General features: G+C 38.4%; 1 protein-coding gene across 1 annotated transcript in view; it reads right to left on the reverse strand.

The window, feature by feature from the left end:
* The window catches only part of SLC6A1 (solute carrier family 6 member 1), a 30,405-nt gene extending 10,754 nt beyond the window's left edge, over positions 1 to 19,651 (reverse strand). The window contains exons 1-9 of the mRNA XM_063291852.1: positions 19,230 to 19,651; positions 17,475 to 17,606; positions 15,053 to 15,153; positions 13,034 to 13,143; positions 12,796 to 12,928; positions 12,241 to 12,375; positions 11,978 to 12,081; positions 10,616 to 10,740; positions 8,188 to 8,300 (exon numbers count right to left, since the gene is read on the reverse strand). Of these exons, the coding sequence (XP_063147922.1) occupies positions 8,188 to 8,300; positions 10,616 to 10,740; positions 11,978 to 12,081; positions 12,241 to 12,375; positions 12,796 to 12,928; positions 13,034 to 13,143; positions 15,053 to 15,153; positions 17,475 to 17,606; positions 19,230 to 19,467 (1,191 nt within the window). The 5' untranslated portion in view covers positions 19,468 to 19,651. The remainder of the gene's footprint in view (positions 1 to 8,187; positions 8,301 to 10,615; positions 10,741 to 11,977; positions 12,082 to 12,240; positions 12,376 to 12,795; positions 12,929 to 13,033; positions 13,144 to 15,052; positions 15,154 to 17,474; positions 17,607 to 19,229) is intronic.
* Between the last annotated feature and the right edge of the window lie 1,827 nt (positions 19,652 to 21,478).

Below are 21,478 nucleotides of genomic sequence, written 5' to 3' on the forward strand. Positions count from 1 at the left end.
CCCATAACGCAGAAACTATGGTTTTTGCTAATGTGCTGTGCACTTAATCTCAGGGCTAAAGCAAGGCAAGCCTTGAACATCAGGTGTTGGCACTGATTATTTTGAATGTGAAGCTCTATAAAGGGGCTTTTTAAGAATTTACTATTTTAACTACTTATGCTTTCAAGCATATAGGTTAGATTCATGAATTGCCTGAGGCCAGTATGGAATAGTTAAATGTTTGTAATAAAAAGCCAGTTCCTCTACGTTGAAAATGTAATTATCACAGCTTTATTTATGCGATTTGGCCTGAAAGGTGTGGAAAGGAGCAGCCAGTGGTTGGTGGGGTTTGGAGGTGCTGCAGATCAGCTGGTTTTGGTGCAGCTGAGGAGCAGTGCCTGGCCAGCTCTTGGAGGGGTAGCAGCCCAGCAAGGATGAGCATCGGCCTTGTTCTCCCCTTCCATTTTGTGGCTGCTGCTGGGAACAGGATGGAGGTTGGTTGGGCTGGTCTATTGCATCAAGGTGGCTGTGGAGATGGCATCCTGGGAGTAGAAATGAAATGCTGAAATGGAAGACTCAGGAGCACAGCTTGATGGCAGCAGCAGAAGCAGGGCAGCAGTCTTGCAGGAGAACCAGTCTGCATCCGGCGGCTGCCATCTCATAGCCACATGGTTCAGCAGCCATCCTGGCGTAGACTCCATCATGGTGGCTGCCAGCCAGGGGCAAAAGATCTGGACTGGCAAGGACTTTAGGACTGTTGCTTGGAGTGAGGACTGGAGTGAGGACTGGTTATAGCTGGACTTGCCTATTACCCTTGGGTGAGAGGCAGAGGTGGGTGGAGGTTCTACCCTCCAGGCCTGTTGGACATGAGACTGCCCTAGTGACCTGGGTGAAAGCAGGGGACTTGGGAGACTGGAGTTTGATGGTGAGAGGGATGGGGTTGGAGACACTGTTTAGGACAGGTGCTGAGTGATTTATTGAAGCATTGGTAAGCTAGGTGGGGGCCTATCAACCCTTTGTTGTTTCTGTTTGGTTGGATGGGTCACTTCAGCTTGGGGTAGGAGCGTGTGAGAGGAGAGGGCAGGGGAGGACACAATGGTGATGGGCATGGGGAAATACAGTGGAAAACAGGGTGAGCCACTCTTGTGAAAAGTGGCTTTGGTGTTTAAGACTGGCCTCCCTTTGCTTAGCCCCAAGACCTGTTTTCGAGAGCTTTAGTGGTTGTGGACTCCGGCTGCTGCTACTTAAAGCCAGGCCAGCCTACAATAAAGGTCCCCTTATCCACAACCCAATTGTGGGGGATGTCATCCAATGGCACAGGGTGCATTACCATCAATATGCTGATGATACCTAGTTATACCTCTCTGCCCCTGGTCAGGTATGCTGTCCCAGTGTTGGTCCAGTGCCCAGAGGCTGTAAAGCTCTGAATGAGGAAGAACCAGCTCCAACTCAACCCTAACAAGATGAAGTGGCTCTGGGATTTTGGGCCTCCTGGATCTTGTGAGGTATCATCTCCCACTCTTGCTGGGGGAACACTCTGAAGGATAAGGCTGGTGTGCAATTTGGGGGTCCTCCTGGATTTGTCACTTGTATGCTAATTGCACCCATTCCTGGCTCGCATGCTGTTACTCAGAGAAATGTTTTTATTGTTGTTTTCTGAGCCAGCCAGGACTAGAGTACATAAAATGGGTGGCGTATAAGTCATATAAATACATAAATAAATTCCAGTATAGTTTTTAAAGGTAGTCTTATGTAAATGTTCTAACTTTAATTCATAAAAGTGTACACATTCTATGAAAAATTGCACTATGGGAAGAATGAGTATACTTTTAAAATGACTCTGTCAGAAGCAACACTGCATCCTAACTAGACTGATACCCCATTAAAATGCTTTCTCTGGAGTGAACTGGGGAAGCAAGAAAAAATGGGAAAGGCATTCTGTATGGAACACCTTCTGAAACAGGTGAGATTAGATTTCCTTCATGTGAAGGGTGGAGATGAGGGAATGTAGTGCTCCCAAAGCTATTTATTTATTTATTTATGTGTCAGATTTGTCACCGCCCATCTCCTCCAAGCGGAGGAACTCTGGGCGGTTTACAATATAAAACAATAAATACACAATAAAATTTCAATATAAAACAGATTATAAAACAATTTCGCAGAGCTACCAAATATAATAAAATCCAGATTGCTATGGTCTCATTCAGTTGTTGTATAGGAGGGGCACTTCGAGGTACTAGCCAGCCCCAAGTATGACTATTCTCCTCCCTGTCCCAAGCCCAGTGGCAGAGCCAGGTCTTCAACTTCCTCCGGAAGGCTAGGAGCGATAGGGCTAATCTCACCTCCGGGGGCAAGATGTTCCAGAGGGCGGGCTCTACTGCAGAGAAGGCCCGCCTCCTGGACTCCGCCAGATGGAATTCTCTTATCAACGGGGTCCGCAGCATGCCCTCTCTGCACGATCGGCTGGGATGGGCTGATGAAACGGGAAGAGGCAGTCCCTTAGGTAACCCGGTCCCATGCCATGTAGGGCTTTATAGATGATAACCAACACCTTGAATTGGACCTGGAAGCAAACTATTGCCAAACCTATGTTTCCCAAAGGCACAATAAATGATTGTTCATTTTGTTTTATTTTATATTCTTTTACTTATTATTACTTATTATTTTTACATCTTCGGGAATTCAAGAAAGTCTACACATGGATCTCCATCCACATTACCCTTAGAATAGCAATCTGGTGAGTGAGATTGGCCTGAAAGAAACTACCCAGAAACTACCCAGTAGTTTAAGGTTTTGAGAATAAATAAATTTGCAGAATTGTTTATTTAATTCAACAGAATAATTATTTACTGTCCAGTTGAAGTTTTTGTCTATAAATAAATGGACATTGGATTTATATTATCTTGAAAAGAATGATTCAGACACACACCCAGAGCCCCTCATCAATTCACAAACTTAGCCTTAAAGATATTAAATGATCAGTTTTGGAAAAGTCTTCCTGAGCCTTTTTAAAAAATATCTAATTTAGTATAGTTATTCCAACACATAAAGGCTGTATGAAACTCACTGGTGACTTTGGGCCAGTCACTCTTTCTCAGCCCAACCCACTTCACAGGATTGGTGTGAGGAAAATCAGAATCAGGAGCAGTAGGTATGTATCCTACCTTTAGCTGAGCAAAATAAAGGCAGGATAAAAATTTGATAAATAATTACAAATATATGAATACATTTCTAGCTCAGGAATTAAGAGTTTTCAATCCTGTTCTTAGTAGTGAATAGCAGAGATGGCTGTTTTCATGAACCAAAACCCAAAATGTGCCCCACTTGCATAGAGACTGCAAGACGTGTCCATTGCCTTTCTTCTGTACTAACCTTAACCTGCTGGACTAACATATTGGGGAATGGCTGAATATTAAATATGCCATCCGACCATGATCAAGTATGATTCTGCTATGCACGCCTTGTCCCTCAAGGCCCTATTCAGAAATGTTAAGAAATGGAAAAAAAGCATTGTAGACCATACATTTTATAATTACCCTAAAATGTTATTGGGAGTATCGATTATTGATAGCTCCACTCCCTTTCTCAATTTCTCACTTTGGTTTTTTAGCAAAATTTATAGACTGACCTTAGGTAGAAGGTTACTACCGAAGACAGCCCAGGGCATCTCCCTTTATGCAATGGATAGTCTTAGCACCTTCAGCAAAGGATCGTTACCTTGTTGTGGTGCTGGAGCTTGAGCACCTCAATGATGCCATGAACTAAACTGTGACGGGCCACCCAAGATGGGAAGGTCAAGACAGAGAGGTCAGACTAAATGCGATCCCTGGGGAAGGTAATGGCAACCCACCCCAGTATTCTTGCCGTGAAAACTAAATGGATCAGTACAACCAGAGATATGTCGGTATACCATCGGAAGATGAGACCCCCAGGTCGGAAGATGGTCAAAATGCTACTGGGAGGAACAGAGGATGAGTTCAACTAGCCCCAGACGTGATGACGCAGCTAGCTCAAAGCCGAAAGGATGGCTAGCAGCCAATGGTGCTGGTGGTGAACGGCGAATCCGATGTTCTAAGGATCAACACACCATCGGAACCTGGAATGTAAGATCTATGAGCCAGGGCAAATTGGATGTGGTTATTGGTGAGATGTCAAGATTAAAGATAGACATTTTGGGCGCCAGTGAACTGAAATGGACTGGAATGGGCCACTTCACATCAAGTGACCACCAGATCTACTACTGCGGACAAGAGGACCACAGAAGAAATGGAGTAGCCTTCATAATTAATAGTCAAGTGGCTAAAGCAGTGCTTGGATACAATCCAAAAAACGATAGAATGATCTCAATTCGAATTCAGGGAAAGCCATCTAACATCACAGTGATCCAAATATACGCCCCAACCACAGATGCTGAAGAAGCTGAAGTAGAGCAGTTCTATGAGGATCTGCAGCACCTACTGGACAACACGCCTAAAAGAGATGTTATTTTCATCACGGGAGACTGGAATGCTAAGGTGGGCAGTCAAACGACACCTGGAATTACAGGTAAGCATGGCCTGGGAGAACAAAACGAAGCAGGACATAGGCTGATAGAATTTTGCCAAGACAACTCACTCTGCATAACAAACACTCTCTTCCAGCAACCTAAGAGACGGCTTTATACATGGACTTCACCAGATGGACAACACTGAAATCAGATTGACTACATCCTTTGCAGCCAAAGATGGCGGACATCTATACAGTCGGTAAAAACAAGACCTGGAGCTGACTGTAGTTCAGATCACGAACTTCTTCTTGCACAATTTAGGATCAGACTAAAGAGATTAGGGAAGACCCACAGATCAGCTAGATATGAACTCACTAATATTCCTAAGGAATATGTAGTGGAGGTGAAGAATCGATTTAAGGGACTGGACCTAGTAGATAGGGTCCCGGAAGAACTCTGGACAGAAGTTCGCAGCATTGTTCAGGAGGTGGCAACAAAATACATCCCAAAGAAAGAGAAAACCAAGAAGGCAAAATGGCTGTCTGCTGAGACACTAGAAGTAGCCCAAGAAAGAAGGAAAGCAAGAGGCAACAGTGATAGGGGGAGAGATGCCCAATTAAATGCAAAATTCCAGAGGTTAGCCAGAAGAGATAAGGAATTGTTTTTAAACAAGCAATGTGTGGAAGTGGAAGAAGACAATAGAATAGGAAAGACAAGAGACCTCTTCCAGAAAATTAGAAACATTGGAGGTAAATTCCAGGCCAAAATGGGTATGATCAAAAACAAAGATGGCAAGGACCTAAACGAAGAAGAAGAGATCAAGAAAAGGTGGCAAGAATATACGGAAGACCTGTATAGGAAGGATAACAATATCGGGGACAGCTTTGATGGTGTGGTCAGTGAGCTAGAGCCAGACATCCTGAAGAGTGAGGTTGAATGGGCCTTAAGAAGCATTGCTAATAACAAGGCAGCAGGAGATGACGGCATCCCAGCTGAACTGTTCAAAATCTTGCAAGATGATGCTGTCAGGGTAATGCATGCTATATGCCAGCAAATTTGGAAAACACAAGAATGGCCATCAGATTGGAAAAAATCAACTTATATCCCCATACCAAAAAAGGGAAACACTAAAGAATGTTCAAACTATCGAATAGTGGCACCCATTTCACATGCCAGTAAGGTAATGCTCAAGATCCTGCAAGGTAGACTTCAGCAATTCATGGAGCGAGAATTGCCAGATGCACAAGCTGGGTTTAGAAAAGGCAGAGGAACTCGGGACCAAATTGCCAATATCTGCTGGATAATGGAAAAAGCCAGGGAGTTTCAGAAAAACATCTATTTCTGTTTTATTGACTATTCTAAAGCCTTTGACTGTGTGGACCATAACAAATTGTGGCAAGTTCTTAGTGGTATGGGTATACCAAGTCATCTTGTCTGCCTCCTGAAGAATCTGTATAACGACCAAGTAGCAACAGTAAGAACAGACCACAGAACAACGGACCGGTTTAAGATTGGGAAAGGAGTACGGCAGGGCTGTATACTCTCACCCTACCTATTCAACTTGTATGCAGAACACATCATGCGACATGCTGGGCTTTAGGAATCCAAGGCTGGAGTTAAAATCTCTGGAGGAAACATTAACAATCTCAGATATGCAGATGATACCACTTTGATGGTTGAAAGCGAAGAGGAACTGAGGAGCCTTATGATGAAGGTGAAAGAAGAAAGTGCAAAAGCTGGCTTGCAGCTAAACCTCAAAAAAACCAAGATGATGGCAACCAGCTTGATTGATAACTGGCAAATAGAGGGAGAAAACGTAGAGGCAGTGGAAGACTTTGTATTTCGAGGTGCGAAGATTACTGCAGATGCTGACTGCAGTCAGGAAATCAGAAGACGCTTAATCCTTGGGAGAAGAGCAATGACCAATCTCGATAAAATAGTTAAGAGCAGAGACATCACACAGACAACAAAGGTCCGCGTAGTTAAAGCAATGGTGTTCCCCGTAGTAACATATGGCTGCGAGAGCTGGACCATAAGGAAGGCTGAGAGAAGGAAGATAGATGCTTTTGAATTGTGGTGTTGGAGGAAAATTCTGAGAGTGCCTTGGACTGCAAGAAGATCAAACCAGTCCATCCTCCAGGAAATCAAGCCAGACTGCTCACTTGAGGGAATGATATTAAAGGCAAAACTGAAGTACTTTGGCCACATAATGAGAAGACAGGACACCCTGGAGAAGATGCTGATGCTAGGAAGAGTGGAGGGCAAAAGGAAGAGGGGCCGACCAAGGGCAAGGTGGATGGATGATATTCTAGAGGTGACGGACTCGTCCCTGGGGGAGCTGGGGGTGTTGACGACCGACAGGAAGCTCTGGCATGGGCTGGTCCATGAAGTCACGAAGAGTCGGAAGCAACTAAACGAATAAACAACAACAGTCTTAGCACATATTTCATCACTGGAACATAATGGCGGGGGGGGGGGATGTGCTCGCATTTGGTTTTATCTGGCCATGTCTAAGCCTTTCTTGAATTTGTAGCCCTTGTTTCATGTGGAAACAATATAATCCTTTTATATAAAAAGAAAAATAGTGGATTCAATGTGTTTAGGTATTCAGGACATGTTTACCTCTGCCTTTGCTTTCTCTTCTGCCCCATTTCATACAAGATTAAAATGATGATTTATAAGTCATCAGCAATTGTTGCATCTTCTGTTTACCACCACAGTGACTTTTCTGCAGCCTATTTCTATACATTTCGTGTTATTAGGAGATTTCTACATCCATTTCTTGTTTATGTATTTCTAGTATTTATGAATCTTCTATGACTATACCCTCTCAGAGTGGTGAAAGCACAAGTAATTCCATAGAAACAAAAAATTCGGAACAATATTTTTTGTGTGTGAGATAATAAAAATACAGTTTCTCAAATTTAATTATCTGAAGCCAGTGATTACCCAAATTTGTTCACCTCTGCAAGCCAGCTGAATTATTTGAGGGAAGTATTTGGATTCTATTTTTTTATTATATCATGTCTGTATACGTTTTAATTTTGCCATTTTGAACCAGAGGAACGCAACCTTTTTGTAGTGAGGCATTTTTTTTCCCTTAATGGTTTAGGAACTGAAAACTGTGGGGTAGAGGGCTATTACATAATGATATTCCCACAACAGTTCCTGCATTTCTCGCCATTTCGGAATTTTTTTGAGAAAGGGTCCATACCGGCCTGCTGTTGTAGGAATATAGACAGGGAAGAGTTAATTCAAGAGCAACTCTCTCAAAGCTCTGTTTAATAATATTAGAAATAAGATTAAAGGTACAGCACAAGAATTCCAGCAAATACTCTACTTTCAGATGAGAACCATATATATATATATCAATCAATCAATCAGAGCTTTGAGAGAGTTGCTCTCTCAAAGCTCTGTTTAATATACATATGCAATTCAAGGCAGCACGTTTCTTTTTTCTTTTTCTCAGAATTTTCTAAGGTAATGAGGCAGAAGCTGTTCTTTTGTGACAGCACGTCAGACTGCACATGCCGATTATTTTGGAAATGGGCCCTCAGACTTTACATCAGTGTGAACGCATACTCAGGCTGCCTATAGCCTATAGCCTTTAGGCCATGGGTTGTCCTGCTTGCAATGTCCTATAAATCCTTACATGAGATGGAGTATATATAAGGGGCCAAGGAGTCATTAAAAAAAGAAAAATTATACTGTCTCTGTATTACCTGACTGTCAATTCCAAGCATAAGCAACATAGAAAAGAACAGTACTGCCCACAACGGAGAGACGGGAAGTTGCGTTACAGCTTCTGGGTAAGCTAAAAATGCAAGTCCTGGACCTAGTAACGGAGGGAAAAAAATGCGTTGTCTCTGAAGCTCTCTTTTGGAATACAAATTTATTGGCTTTATTATAATTTTTAATATCTTTCAAAGTATAATGATAAATTACTGATCAGAATTGAAATAAGTGACTAATGACATGCAAATTAAAATCTAAACAAAAGCAGAATATAATTAATATTACAGAGCTCATTTTTAAAAGATTCAAGGATTCACATAGTGACAACTCTGTAAATAGCATTTACAACATTCTTTGTAAGTTGCTTCATATCAACACATGAAGCTACTTTATACCATGTCAAAACTTGGACCTATCTAGTTCAGTACTGCCTAATTTGAATAGCAGCCATTCCCCAAGGAGTCTAAAGTCTGCAGTCAAGCATCTATCACTAGAATTGCCAAGCCAGAAATTTACTGTTTTTGGCTAAGAGTGATGCATGAACTCATTCATTAGTTTAGCATTGTGTGAACCAAATACTGTAATTGGTTTTATAATCAATATTAGTTAAAGGTTACCCCAAAATTTTCAGCAGTTATTAGATCTGAATAAAAATATTCTGCCATTTAATCCAATTATTGCATCTATTCTACCCACTTTCTAAACTGTTGTTTAACTACATTGATCCATATTCCATTTGCAGTGAACTTGATATACAGTTAAATCCTGGCAATTGGCGACAGATGAATATGTTAGTTTCCTCCCACTTCCACATTATTTCTGTCTTACTCCATTTCATTTCTGACTAAATTTATGGAAAATGTTCAACTTGTGAGCTTTTGCAAACATAAATTTTGTATGTATCTGCAAGTACTGGCCATTTCTGTCACTTAAATATACATTTAATACAAAATTTATGATTCCATTTTGCCTGGCAAGATGCCACGTAATACTGTGTTTCCTTTACATAATATTTATTAGTATTACAGCAGTTGCAATATCATAATTAACCAAAATAAAGGTCATTATAGAGGTCACTATGAACCTGAGGAGCTGTTTCATTCAATAGATACTATGTTAAATATTAATGTTGTAGTGCAGTATATCATCTTGCCACATTGGCTTCGTACTTTTCCACTTTGCGAAGTTGCTCTCCATTAGGAACCTAAAGTGTTTAATAACATTAAATAACTAGCATCCTTCCCACTACATGGGAGTATGTGAACTATTATACCTTTTCCATGATTTCAGCTGCGTATTAAGAGCAGTTAAAACTTTGGAAAAATTTCTTAGGTCCTATACTTGCACTCAGAAGTGTTTTCAAAGAGTAACTGTGCATGCCTTTGTATCACTTACTAATCTGATTTATTTTAGTTTTGTCTCTACCAAGAATCCACATAATTTGATAAAGAGATGCTTTGTAATGTCTTACAAAACCTTAATAAGGCAGATGAAGGAAAAGAAATGAGATAGGAGGGAAGCTAAGAAGGGAGATCACTGGTTTAAACCAACTGGTAAGTCATTAGTTAACTTTACAGCTTATGATGAATGGCTGGTCTTTTCTTCCACATATTCCTACTGAATAACAGTGGACCCCAGGCTGATAGATGATGTTAGAGTATGCTGCCTTTCAGCTCTCAAATCCTAGGTCAATCGTTGATAGAAGCTGCTATTTTGGCTACTGGAAGCAGACGAGCAAGTTTCTTCTAGCTGCTTTACCTGTGGTCAATATAAGGGGCAGTTCTGTCTCCACCTTCCTATGATATTATTTATTTATTTATTTATTAAATTTGTATGCTGCCTGATTCCTAACAATATTTTTCCTGAGTTGTTTTATTATTTCCCAGTTGGTCCTTGAATCCCTACTGAATGATTGACATTTTGCTTTCAGGCCTCTGAAGTTTGATGGCCAGGTGCCACATGTCAGTGCGAAATGTGTGTTTTGCTAGGCATGCAACCGGTATTAATGTCTCACTTATGCAGAAAAAAGTGGTCCTAGTTGCCAATAAAAAATAAAGCACTTGAGGATGTTGCCCAAAGTGCGATTCTTCATTCTTATAACTCCATTCAGCTTTCAGACAGTATTTCTCTTGCATGGAATAACAAAACAGTTCCCACAGAAGGATGTATGCAAATAGAAGATTCTGGTCTAAGAGAAATTTTGAAGTAAATTAGGGTGCTGTGTTATCCAATCTAGTAGAGTTGTAAGATTAGCATCCTGTCTGTCCATTTTGTCCTTTCCAGATCTAAACAGTCAGCTAGTTTATTTTTACCTGGTTAGACAAACTATTTGGAGAATTTAGCAAACTTTAGAAAACTTCAATTGTACTAAAAATTTACCACTAAACCAATAACACAGAGTAAGGGATAACACACCTGATTTTGCAACATCTTCAATAGGGCGTTTGGTTACATAAGCCATAAATCCAACAATGGAGAAAATAACAAAACCAGCAAACATGCTTGTGCAAGAATTTATGCAGCATACTATGATGGAATCCCTGGGGGAAAAGAGAGAGAGAGAGGGAGGGAGGGAGAGGGAGAGAGAGAGAATCACTCCAAAACCCAGATATTTTACTCATGTTCCTATTGTCAGGGAAGACTATCTGAAGTTTATGACATTGGATAATGATTTTTCTGTCAGGAATGTACACATTGCAGGGACCTTGCATCGATGAAACATTTCACTATGTGAAGATGTATCACAAAGATATGTGACAAAAGGCTTCACTGAAGTTGAAGAACTGGAGGGGCTGGTCTCTCTCAACTGGAGTTCTGCTTCATGAATAGCAGTTCTGGCCTGCCCACACTTCACATGCTGTTGCTGAGTAAAGTGAAACAGTGTGGCTATTCTGTCATTAGATGTGGGGAACTACCAAGTAGAATGTTTTGAACAGATGCTTCATGCAAATCTTCATTAAAACAAAGTGCCCTTTAAAAATCTGCATAATCCTACTATGTATGCCTGTTTAATCTCTGTTGAAGTCTTTTCTATTAAAAAAGCCCTCACTCCTTGCTCTGTATCTTTTTAAGTCTTGTGCAGAAAATATGCACTTCACATCATCTATCACAGATACAATTTAATGAATCTCACCCATGAATAGCCAATGTATTGGACCATACAAAGCTATCGTTAGTGTCCTGGATGCCCTGAATTCCAAAACTTGCATGGAGGGTCAGCTTAATATTCTGAGTAAAATAATTGCACATTAGTGCTGTCCACTGTTTAGGGTTTCGGGTACATTTTTAGAGCTGTGTATTCATTGATCACTAAAAGGGATAGTTTCAAAAGAGGGGAAGGAGTTCATTGTTCCCACCCTCTTGAAGCTCTCTCCTAGTGTATTAAAGGACTTTTACTTGATAGTATATTGTGTTAATGTTGCCATTAATGTTGATTTTATTAATGTATTGTCCCTTTTATATATATCAAAGTCACCTGGAATGACTTTTGCCTTTAAAGGAGGCTGAGCAGAAATAACAACAGTGATTAGGATAGTCAGTAGACCATCCACATTCAAATGGCAACTTTGCCTTCCATTTCAGTTTCAATTTTTGCCTTTCTATTGTAACAAGGGCTCACCTTCAATAGAGCTCTGAGTGTGATATGGGCATTCACTAGTGCTTGTGTGTAACTAGAGTAGATCAAGGACACTGTAGTACACTCTATGAATTTGATCAATTTTTTTATAACTCTAATATCTAGGACACTAGGCTGGTGCAGAATAGTAATTGCTTTACCTGTAAACATTGTTGTTGAATGGGTTGTAACTTCCAAGGGCAATCAATGAGCCAAGACCCAAACCATAGGAAAAGAAGATCTGTGTGGCAGCATCCAGCCAGACCTAATTAAGAATGATAAAACCATTCCAATAAGATTAGGATAGGTGGCTTATAGGTAATTCAAAACTGGAAAGAGTATCGATCATGAATACAGCAGCAGGAATAGCCATGTGACTGTCAGCAATCACCATGATGACAAGGTTATTTGTGGGACTGCTTACCTCAGAGTCTGAAAGCTTCTCAAACTTAGGAGTTACATAGAATAAAATGCCATCTTTTGCTCCAGGTAATGTAACTCCTCGGAAGAACAAGATAAGCAACATGATGTATGGATATGTGGCAGAGAAGTATACCACCTAATGCAAAGAATAAGATGGATAGCTTGAAAGCAATTGCTATGCTAAGCTCTCTCTTGATTAATTTAAAATTGGATTCAAAAAATACAATAAGAAATGTTCCTAGTTTGCTGTCTTGAAATATATGAAAGATACAACAGTATTTTAAATACCTACAACCACATCAGTAGCATCACCTTGCACAATAAAATGTGTACAGTAATAAACACAACTCATATATAATAATTAAGTTTAAGTTATAGAGGTGAAAAGTAAATATTAAAAATACTACAGCATTTAAAATATAATATAAATCTCTTGGGGCAGGGAAGGATGACTCATCAAGCCTACTTTTACCTCTATAGAATAGTGGGGTTTTTTTTTTTAGAATACTGTATTGATTCAGTCTGCAATATATGGCTTTATAAAATATTCTTTTACCTTTCCAGTCCAGCCTACTCCTTTCCAGATGCAGAAATATACTAAAACCCAGGCAATTGCCAGAGTTATTGCTAATGGCCAACGAATCTGGCCTGGTTTTTCCAGTCCATCTGTCATTTGGTGCATGTTACGTCTAAAAGCAGAGAACAAATGTAGAAAAAATTGTATTTTATTTGGTTTTGAGAAAGTAACAATGGAAATCCATAGGACATAAAAAGGTATAGACTTCTTGACTTACTCCCAAAATTCCATAACAGCACTTGTCATGTTGGTGGTATTTACTATGCTGTAGTTGGAGAAACAGTGGTTTGTGTTCCAGGGGTTATCACAGTGCCTCCATGGAAGAATCTGATTAAAAAAAAAAAGGGAATTGGAACAGAAAAATAAAAACAGTGTTTAATAGAGCAACATAACTTGGTTTTATCTGCTTTTCTAGAATAGCAATCAGTGTGGAAGGATGAATCAGAACAGTAATCTCTCCTGGATTTATGTCAACTATGAACTAGACCTTTTTCTTTCCAAAGCTCATGATTATATTGCATTTTTTTTTTTTTTACAATTCCTTAAATTTTAATTAGATGTGCACCTTTCTAAACATATAAAAGTAGTGAGTAATAGAGAACATGAAGCATTGCATGTAATTTGGGGACCTGTTTATAATAATCTAACTTGCAATATATCATTGTTTCCTCCCTCCATTTCCTATTGCATTTGACATATATTGATTTGAAAGATTGGTTGCTATCTAAAAGTATGTTGGCCTTTCACTATCTGTTTATGTTTCCAGGCATTTGGGACAAGGTTGCGTTATATTTAACATCCATCCATCCTTCATTCATTCACTCATTCATTCATTCCCAAACAGGGTGCAACTATACAGTTGCTTATAGCAATATTTCATAATTTAGAGGTATTCCTTTATTTGGAACATTAATCGGCCCATTACTTTAAAAAATAGTAATTTATAGATATGTGCAAAAATGAAAGTTTTGGACTTTCCTCAATGTCTGTAAGAGTGTTGTACAAACTATAGACTGATTCTGTAGATTAAAGTTAGATTTTATTTTACTCCTTATTCTGTTTTGTGGACCCACAAGCAATTAGGTAGAATTTTCAATAGTTAAGGAAATATTTATAATTATAGACATTTATAATTTTTTACGATTTTGTTAGGTAGTTTTTATATTGCTTTTAAGTATTGTTACCAACCCAGAGTTATGAATTTCAGATGGGTGGCCATAGAAATTGAATGAATGGATAAATAAATAGCATAAATCCTATTCTAAGCATTTGGTACATCCTATTCTTTGCTTGTGCACAAATACACTTCTGCAAGGAACCCACTGGAGAGAGAAAGTAGAAATGTTCTATTAATTTAATCACTTCTAAAACATACATATTTTAAACTACTCTGTTACAGTTTAGCTACAGTTATGCTACCAAAATATATTTAAATTGATCTTACTCTTCTTTATAAAGAGAAAAATATCTTTGGGTTCAGTATGGGCCCAAGAGTGATGGATTAATCAAATTTCAGCTCAGCAAACAACTCACCAAGTGGCCTTGGGCAAGTTATTATCCCTCAGCCTTTTCAGCAGGATAGATTAGCATGAGGAAAAGGGTAAAAGTTGGATGCCAATTCTTATTTGGTTGTTCATAAGAACTTTCTCAGCAGGCAACGAAAAACAAATTTCAGCATCACTGGAACACTACATGAATGAATGAGTGAATAAATACAATAGCATGACTTCCAGACTAAGAACAGATGAGAGAGTAGTAGTATATTGCATAAATGTATGTGCATGTGTGCATGTATGTGTACGTATATGTATATGTATGTATTTAGGTTAGAATTCTATCTATTATCTATCTATTATCTATCTATCGATCTATCTATCAGAAATCTAAACTGGTATCCTGCTTCATACCATAGATATCTGGTAGACTAAGAAGTGTATTTTCCAGTTAGCCATCGCATTTTAAATGTTGCTCTAATATTCCCTAGCCCTTTGAATATTTTAATTGTTTAGATTAATACTATTTGATTAGCTTCTATCTTGTTGGTTACCATTTTTAGGTAACACTTTGTTATGACTTAAGCAATGAAACAGGCAAGTTATTTTAGTCAAATATAAAATGGGTAGAAATATAATTCCTGGATCTGAGTCTGTAATGTAACATACCTTAAGGCAATATTAATCAAAGCAAGCTGTTTTTAAACAGCTAATTTTAAAATAAAGGAAGAAAAGTCACTTACTGTAGTAAAAGAGTTATATAAGTAATATATGGCCCAGGAAATAATCACAATGTAGTAAATATTAAGCCAGAAGGACAGAACAGCAGCAGCTAATCCCACACCTGTAGGAGAAATTGAGACATTGCTGTTTATTCATTTATTCATTATTAATAGTGGAGCATGGGGCTACTAAAATAACTTTTATAAGTCTCTGCTTCAAATAAGATAAACTATTTTATGTTCTTATGCATTTATATTTAGATGGTAATCAAGATGGAATATAATGGCCACACTTAACAGAGCAGGGTCTACATGATTTTCTCTTTAGGCTATCACTCCACAAGCCATCTTAGTGGGGTTAAACTCCACCTTCTACTTGTGTTGAAAGAGTGTCAAAAAAGGTCAATAAATTCACTGAGGGTATATTTACTGAAGAGAATGAAAAGGAATGAATAATATGTTGTTCTGAAAGAATGTTTAGAGTATCTTGGGTAGAGCCTACACTGAAGTCCTCTTTGTTCTGATTGATAGATTATGTGTTGATGTTGATTCTTAGCAACCACATAGATTTTCTTCAGAAGATCTGTCCCCAGTCTGATTCTCTGGGTCCTCCAACCCATCACTGCTGCAATTGTTCCTGGTTGTCCTCTTCTTTTTCCTTCTGTCTTTCCTGGCATTAGAGACTTCTCCAGGGAGCTAGGCCTTTGCATACTGTATCTGAAGTATGAAAATTTCAGCTTGGTCCTTTGTGCCTCAAGTGAGAACTCTTGATCCACTTGTTTTCTTGGTTATCCATGGTATTCTCAGGAGTCTTCTCCAACACAAAAGTTCAAAAGCATCAATACTCTTTCCATCTTGCTTCTTCAAAGTCCATCTTCCACTTCTATGGAGTGTCACAGGGAAAATTAATGCCTGCATGATTCTGATCTTTGTAGATATAGATACATTCCAGCATCTGAGTATCTTTTCCAAGTCTTTCATGGCTACTCCACCAAGTCCCAATTTCTGGTGTATTTCTGGCTGGTTCCTTTACTGTTGATAGTCGATCTAAAATGCAGAAGATATCCGCCAGTAACTTTATTGTTAATTCTAAGCGTGGTGAGTGTACCTGTTGCTATTAGTTTTGTCTTCTTTATATTTTAGTCCCATTTTTTCACTGTGCTCCATGACCTTCATTACTAGAACTTGCAGACCATTTGCATTTTCAGCTATCAGAGTACTGTAGTGTCATCAGCATAGCGCAGGTTATTGATGTTTCTTCCTCTGAGTTTAAAACCATGCTCGTCTTCTCCCAGTCCGGCTTCCCTTAATTTATATGCCTTATATATATTGAATAAACAAGGGGAGAGTATACAGCCTTTCTCACTACTTTGCCAACCTGGAGCTAATCTGTTTTCCCATGTTCTGTCTGTGCTGTGGCTTCTTGATCTGTGCATAGGTTTTGCACGAGGAAAAAGAAGTTTTCCATCTCTTGCTTCATTTTGGTTTCCTAAGCCATACAATCCAACTACATTTTCCTCTTTCATGTTTCCAACTTTGTCATTTCAGTCTCAGCCATGTGCTTTACCATTTTTGTTATAGCATAAACACGTTACAAGCTAGAGCATCGGGCTGAAATTGGAAGAAACATGGGTGTGAATTACTGTATAATATTGCACAGTTAGTACTCATTTAAGCTAGTTCTGTCTGAAAATCTCAATGATTATGTGTAAGGACTTAATAAAAGACTGTGTGAAGAATATTCATATATAAAATGTTGATGAATGTATCATCTGTTGCATGGAGAATCTAAATAATATATAATGGGTGAAAACAAACAAACAATCTCTAGTTAGTTCCCTGGAATACATTCAGTCTGCACACATATCTCAGATAAGTTCTTGTTCTTAATGGGCACAAGCAAACAGTAAATTGTTTTAAGCATTGAATGTACAATAAGAATGTTACTTAAGAAGGATTAGGATAAACTATACAGGAACAGTCCTGAGAAAATTATCAGTTCCAGGAGTTTATTCCATTCTTTTACAATTCTGGAGATTTCCAAAAGATAAAGACTCATGTTTGTTATTGTGCTACATTTTACAAGGGTTTGTTTGTTTACATTTAGCAGTTATACCCATGCCCATCATATATATATATATCTATTTATATAAATAACTATATATATATATTTATTTATTTCAGTTTTACACTTCCCGAGTATTAAGAAGTGGAACAGTAAATATTCAGCAATAATATCAGACATCTCAATTTCATCATTGTCTAAATATTTATTAATCCTTTAAAATTAAGTTTCTGTGTGTGTCTGTATGTTTGTATGTTTGTATCACTGGCAAATATTTAGATGATCAATATGTTTTTTCCTTCCAATTACATCTTGTATTCCCTAGATTTGCAAGTCCATTTCAGAAGTAGCAGGAATTCATACAGTACAAAATTATACCTTTGAACATTGGAGCAAGCTTCCAGACTCCAAGACCTCCTATGGACGTGTACTGGCCAAGTGAGCATTCCAAAAGAAACAGGGGAACTCCCGCAAAAATTAAAGTAAGGAAATAAGGAATCAGGAATGCCCCTGAAATGATACAAAAATAAGTCTTGAAAATGAAAAATACTAAGCAGAACAATAAGGAAAAGAACATTAACATTAAATGCAGATAAAAATATTGCTTATACAGTTTAGATGATTCCTCTTCCCACCTAGTTATAGAATGTGAGAACTCATCCCTTTTATTTTTATTTTGTGCATCATGCAGCCAAAATAAAGCCTTTTCCAGGTCCACTAATATTTTTGTGTAAGATGCTGCTTGGGATTATATGCTTAGCTTTAGAAATGGTGGTACAATTGCTGCAGACTTTTTCTGATACCACTTTCTCCTACATATAGAACACTTACCTCCAGAACTGCACCTTTCTTATATGTCATGGAGAAACCTTGTACCTGTGTTCCCCTCTAGTAGTCATTCAGTGCAGAACAGTGGAGCAAACCTTGAAACAGGAGCAATCAGCAGTCACGGGGACACTGCTTTCCTCAAAGTGAGGATGAGCTTTGAGCAGCCACCCCAATTTAACCCTGGCCCAGCCACATAATCTAGGTTTTAGAAATCAACTCTGCCAGGCTCACTTTGGGAAAGCATGCTTTCTGGTAAAAGACTAAAGCAGATGCTTCCAGAATAAACGAGACACAAATTAGCTGCTGTTCATGATAATTATATATCATTATATGGAGCAGCCACAGTAGTCCTCAAGATATGGAAGACAAAGAGTAAAAAAAAACCACTATTATACAGCAACTGTTATTTTGGTTGCTGGTGGCAGTTTCTATTCCCCTCCCAAGGATGTAAACATAGCAAGATAATAATTCAAATACATTATTCTTTGTAATGTAAATTTGTTCCAAGGTGCAGTATTGGACTGATTGGTTTACCGCACTTTTATGCTGCCACATTCACTTAAGATTCATAAATATTTACAATATAAAAACTAATGTAACAATCCAATAAAAACAGTATATCATAAAATTTATTACTACTATTATCCTCAACTACTTCACTACTACTGAAATGCACTGGTTTCTACCCCTCCAAATCCTCCATATGGCAGGTACTCTTTCAGCATCACTACACAAGAGTCTGAACCAGACAGCTGACACAGGTGGTCCTGCAGGTACCTGATTGTCAAGCCACCTAGGGCTGATAGAATTCTGAAGTGTGTCTGGAAGCCAATTGGTAACCACTGCAGAGGTCACAACACCAGTGTTATATGCATACAGTATATTGGCTCTCCCCCACCAGGATTTTATACTAACTGCAGCCTCAAGTAGAGTCCACTGCAATAATCAATAGAAGAGGTAACAAGAGTATGGGTTTTCACCAGGGCTTCCTTTTCCAGGCAGGGCCACATGTTGTGCACAAGCCAAACTTGTCAAATGTGTTTGCAAATAGGAGAACTGAAATGATCACCTGTTGAGGACAAGACAGTGAGTGGTGGTACAACTGCAGTAGAATTTCAAGCTGTAAAATTTATTTAGTTAGTCCTGTCTAAAAGTCTTGTCATATATTTTGATACCTTGTTAGGAGATTCACCATGTTTCCCTTGTCTGTGTTGATCACTGAATTCTGGGTTCTCATCAAAGAGGGCTTTGAGTTCTAATCAAATATATTCAGCACACTTAATTATAAATAAGTTAAATATGTACCTCCTCCATTTTTCCCACATAGGTATGGGAACCGCCACACATTCCCCAAACCAATTGCATAGCCAACACAGGACATAAGAAAGTCAAATTTTCCCTTCCAGATGTCTCTGTCTGGAATATCTCCTCTTTTCTTCTGCACCTTTACTACTAAAGTCTTAGGCTTATCATTAGTAATTGAGGCATCACTGAGTTCTGTGGAGATTTGCCCATCAGCTACTTTTGCTCCATTTGTGGCCATGTCTCTAGGTTTAGAAGGAGACGCCCTTGCAGTTGGACGAGAAACGTCAGCACCAGTCCACGTGGACAGCAGCTTTGCGGTTCTTGATTACCAAACTAAGAATTGATGGGGTTGTTAAAGCAACAATACAAGTGATCCTTGGTTGTGTTGAAATCAGAACAGATGTCCAGTCATATGTGTCTGCATTAATCTGTAAAACAAATTAGAATATATTTTTACTTGTGCTTCTATGGAAATTGCTAAGAAGCTGTAGAAGGGCATAGAGGGGGCCTTGAAGAAAATATGCTGCAGCTGTTAGTAAAACATGAGCCTAGCCCAGGAAAACGTAAGAAAGAAACTCAAGATCACCCTATCTTGACTCTCTTTGGTATGAGAGGGAAAGAAGGGAAAATGCTGTCAGGCTTTCAAAATTCTGTTTTCATAGCCTATATCAATAGTGTTCCAATATTTCTTGAGGTGTCTGTTTTCTGACCTGGCCTACCTAAAATTGCTGACAGAAGTAACTAAATTCAAGTAACTGTGCCTTCATTCAAAAAAGGCATGCAATTGTGTCACCTCTGGAAGAAGGCTATTTCCTGGGAGTGTGCAGACTTTTACTATTAAATTTAATGAAAAATTAACAATTTAGAAAACTAATATTAACTGGGAAAATGTACAACTCTGCATGTTTTGCTACTGTTTTACTAATTTTGCTGTTGCTTTATAAGGTGGTTCTCATACTCAAAATGAAATTACGATTACAATAGAAATTGCAATAGTTTCTCTGTTCAGAAATTAACCTTTTGAAATATGCTATTATTACTATAGATCATAGACTCATAATTTTAACTTTTATTATTACAAAGACCTGGAAGATAAACACAAATATGTAATAACCTATAATTAGTACAAGTTTTGTTTTAAGTAACAGTGAAATGAATGCATTGAGAAGTAGTATTGCCCTGGCATTACTGATAATGAATCTAACAATTATAAATTATAATCCAAATGTATTTGCTTTACAATAGAGTCTTGCATCTATATTGCCAATTGAGACTTTCCACAGTTCTTAGCTAAATTGTTCCTTACTTTATTTCTGGGGTTGCATCTCAGGGCATATGTATTGTTCTTGCAGAAGTCGTCTCAAATTTGCTGGATAAAGAAAAGGGTGCAAAAACAATTTAGCATGCATGCTTTTTGTCCACAGCTGTATTCAGCTACTGGCATCCAGCCTTTTTTTGGTATTTGCACATTGCCTTTTGTAATGCAAGCCTTGCTGAATATTATTAGGATTACATTGTACAATAAAAACAATTTTATATACAGAAAACTGGTGGATTAAGATTTATAAAGGCAAGCCTTCCATTTTATTATCACTAGCTCAGATCCTTATTTGATTTGCAAAAATTCTCTGTTGTCTTCAATATTCTAGGGTTTTTTTGAATCCATTATAATCACTTGATAAAAAAGTAACTCTTTTTCCAACTTTGAAATAAGTCTTAGGCAATGTTCTCCTTTTCCCAGATATACATACAGTACTCATGAAGACTGCATTCACTAGACATACAAGGTCCTTATTTGTGCCCGTAGAATATTGTGGGATGCTTCTAATGCTATGTGGAACGAAAGTTTCCTTTCTAGGCCAAAAAGAAAAGTTGTATCACCGAATAACATCAGAAACATGTCAGAAATAGGTGATGCACAATTTTGTAGCACCATCTATTGAGGAAAATAATAATTACACATGTGGTATTGCTATTTTACATCAATATATTGCTTACTATATTTTGGCTGGCAGAAACCTGAAGATGACATTTATAGCTGCAAATTGCCACTTTTTAGCCTCTAGGATTTGCCACAGTACAATGCCCCTAGACTGGCTGGACTAGGCCATGCAATAATGAACAAGCAGGCCACTAAAAAGCATAAAAAGCTCCAGAAGAGGTTCCTACATATCACAAATGTAAGAAATGAAGCTGGCAAGACAGGAACCCATGGTTCCCAGGCTAGAGAGAATCATTATGTCAACAGA

This window comes from Candoia aspera, chromosome 2 (assembly GCF_035149785.1).
Source record: "Candoia aspera isolate rCanAsp1 chromosome 2, rCanAsp1.hap2, whole genome shotgun sequence".
In the NCBI taxonomy this organism is placed as follows: Eukaryota; Metazoa; Chordata; class Lepidosauria; order Squamata; family Boidae; genus Candoia; species Candoia aspera.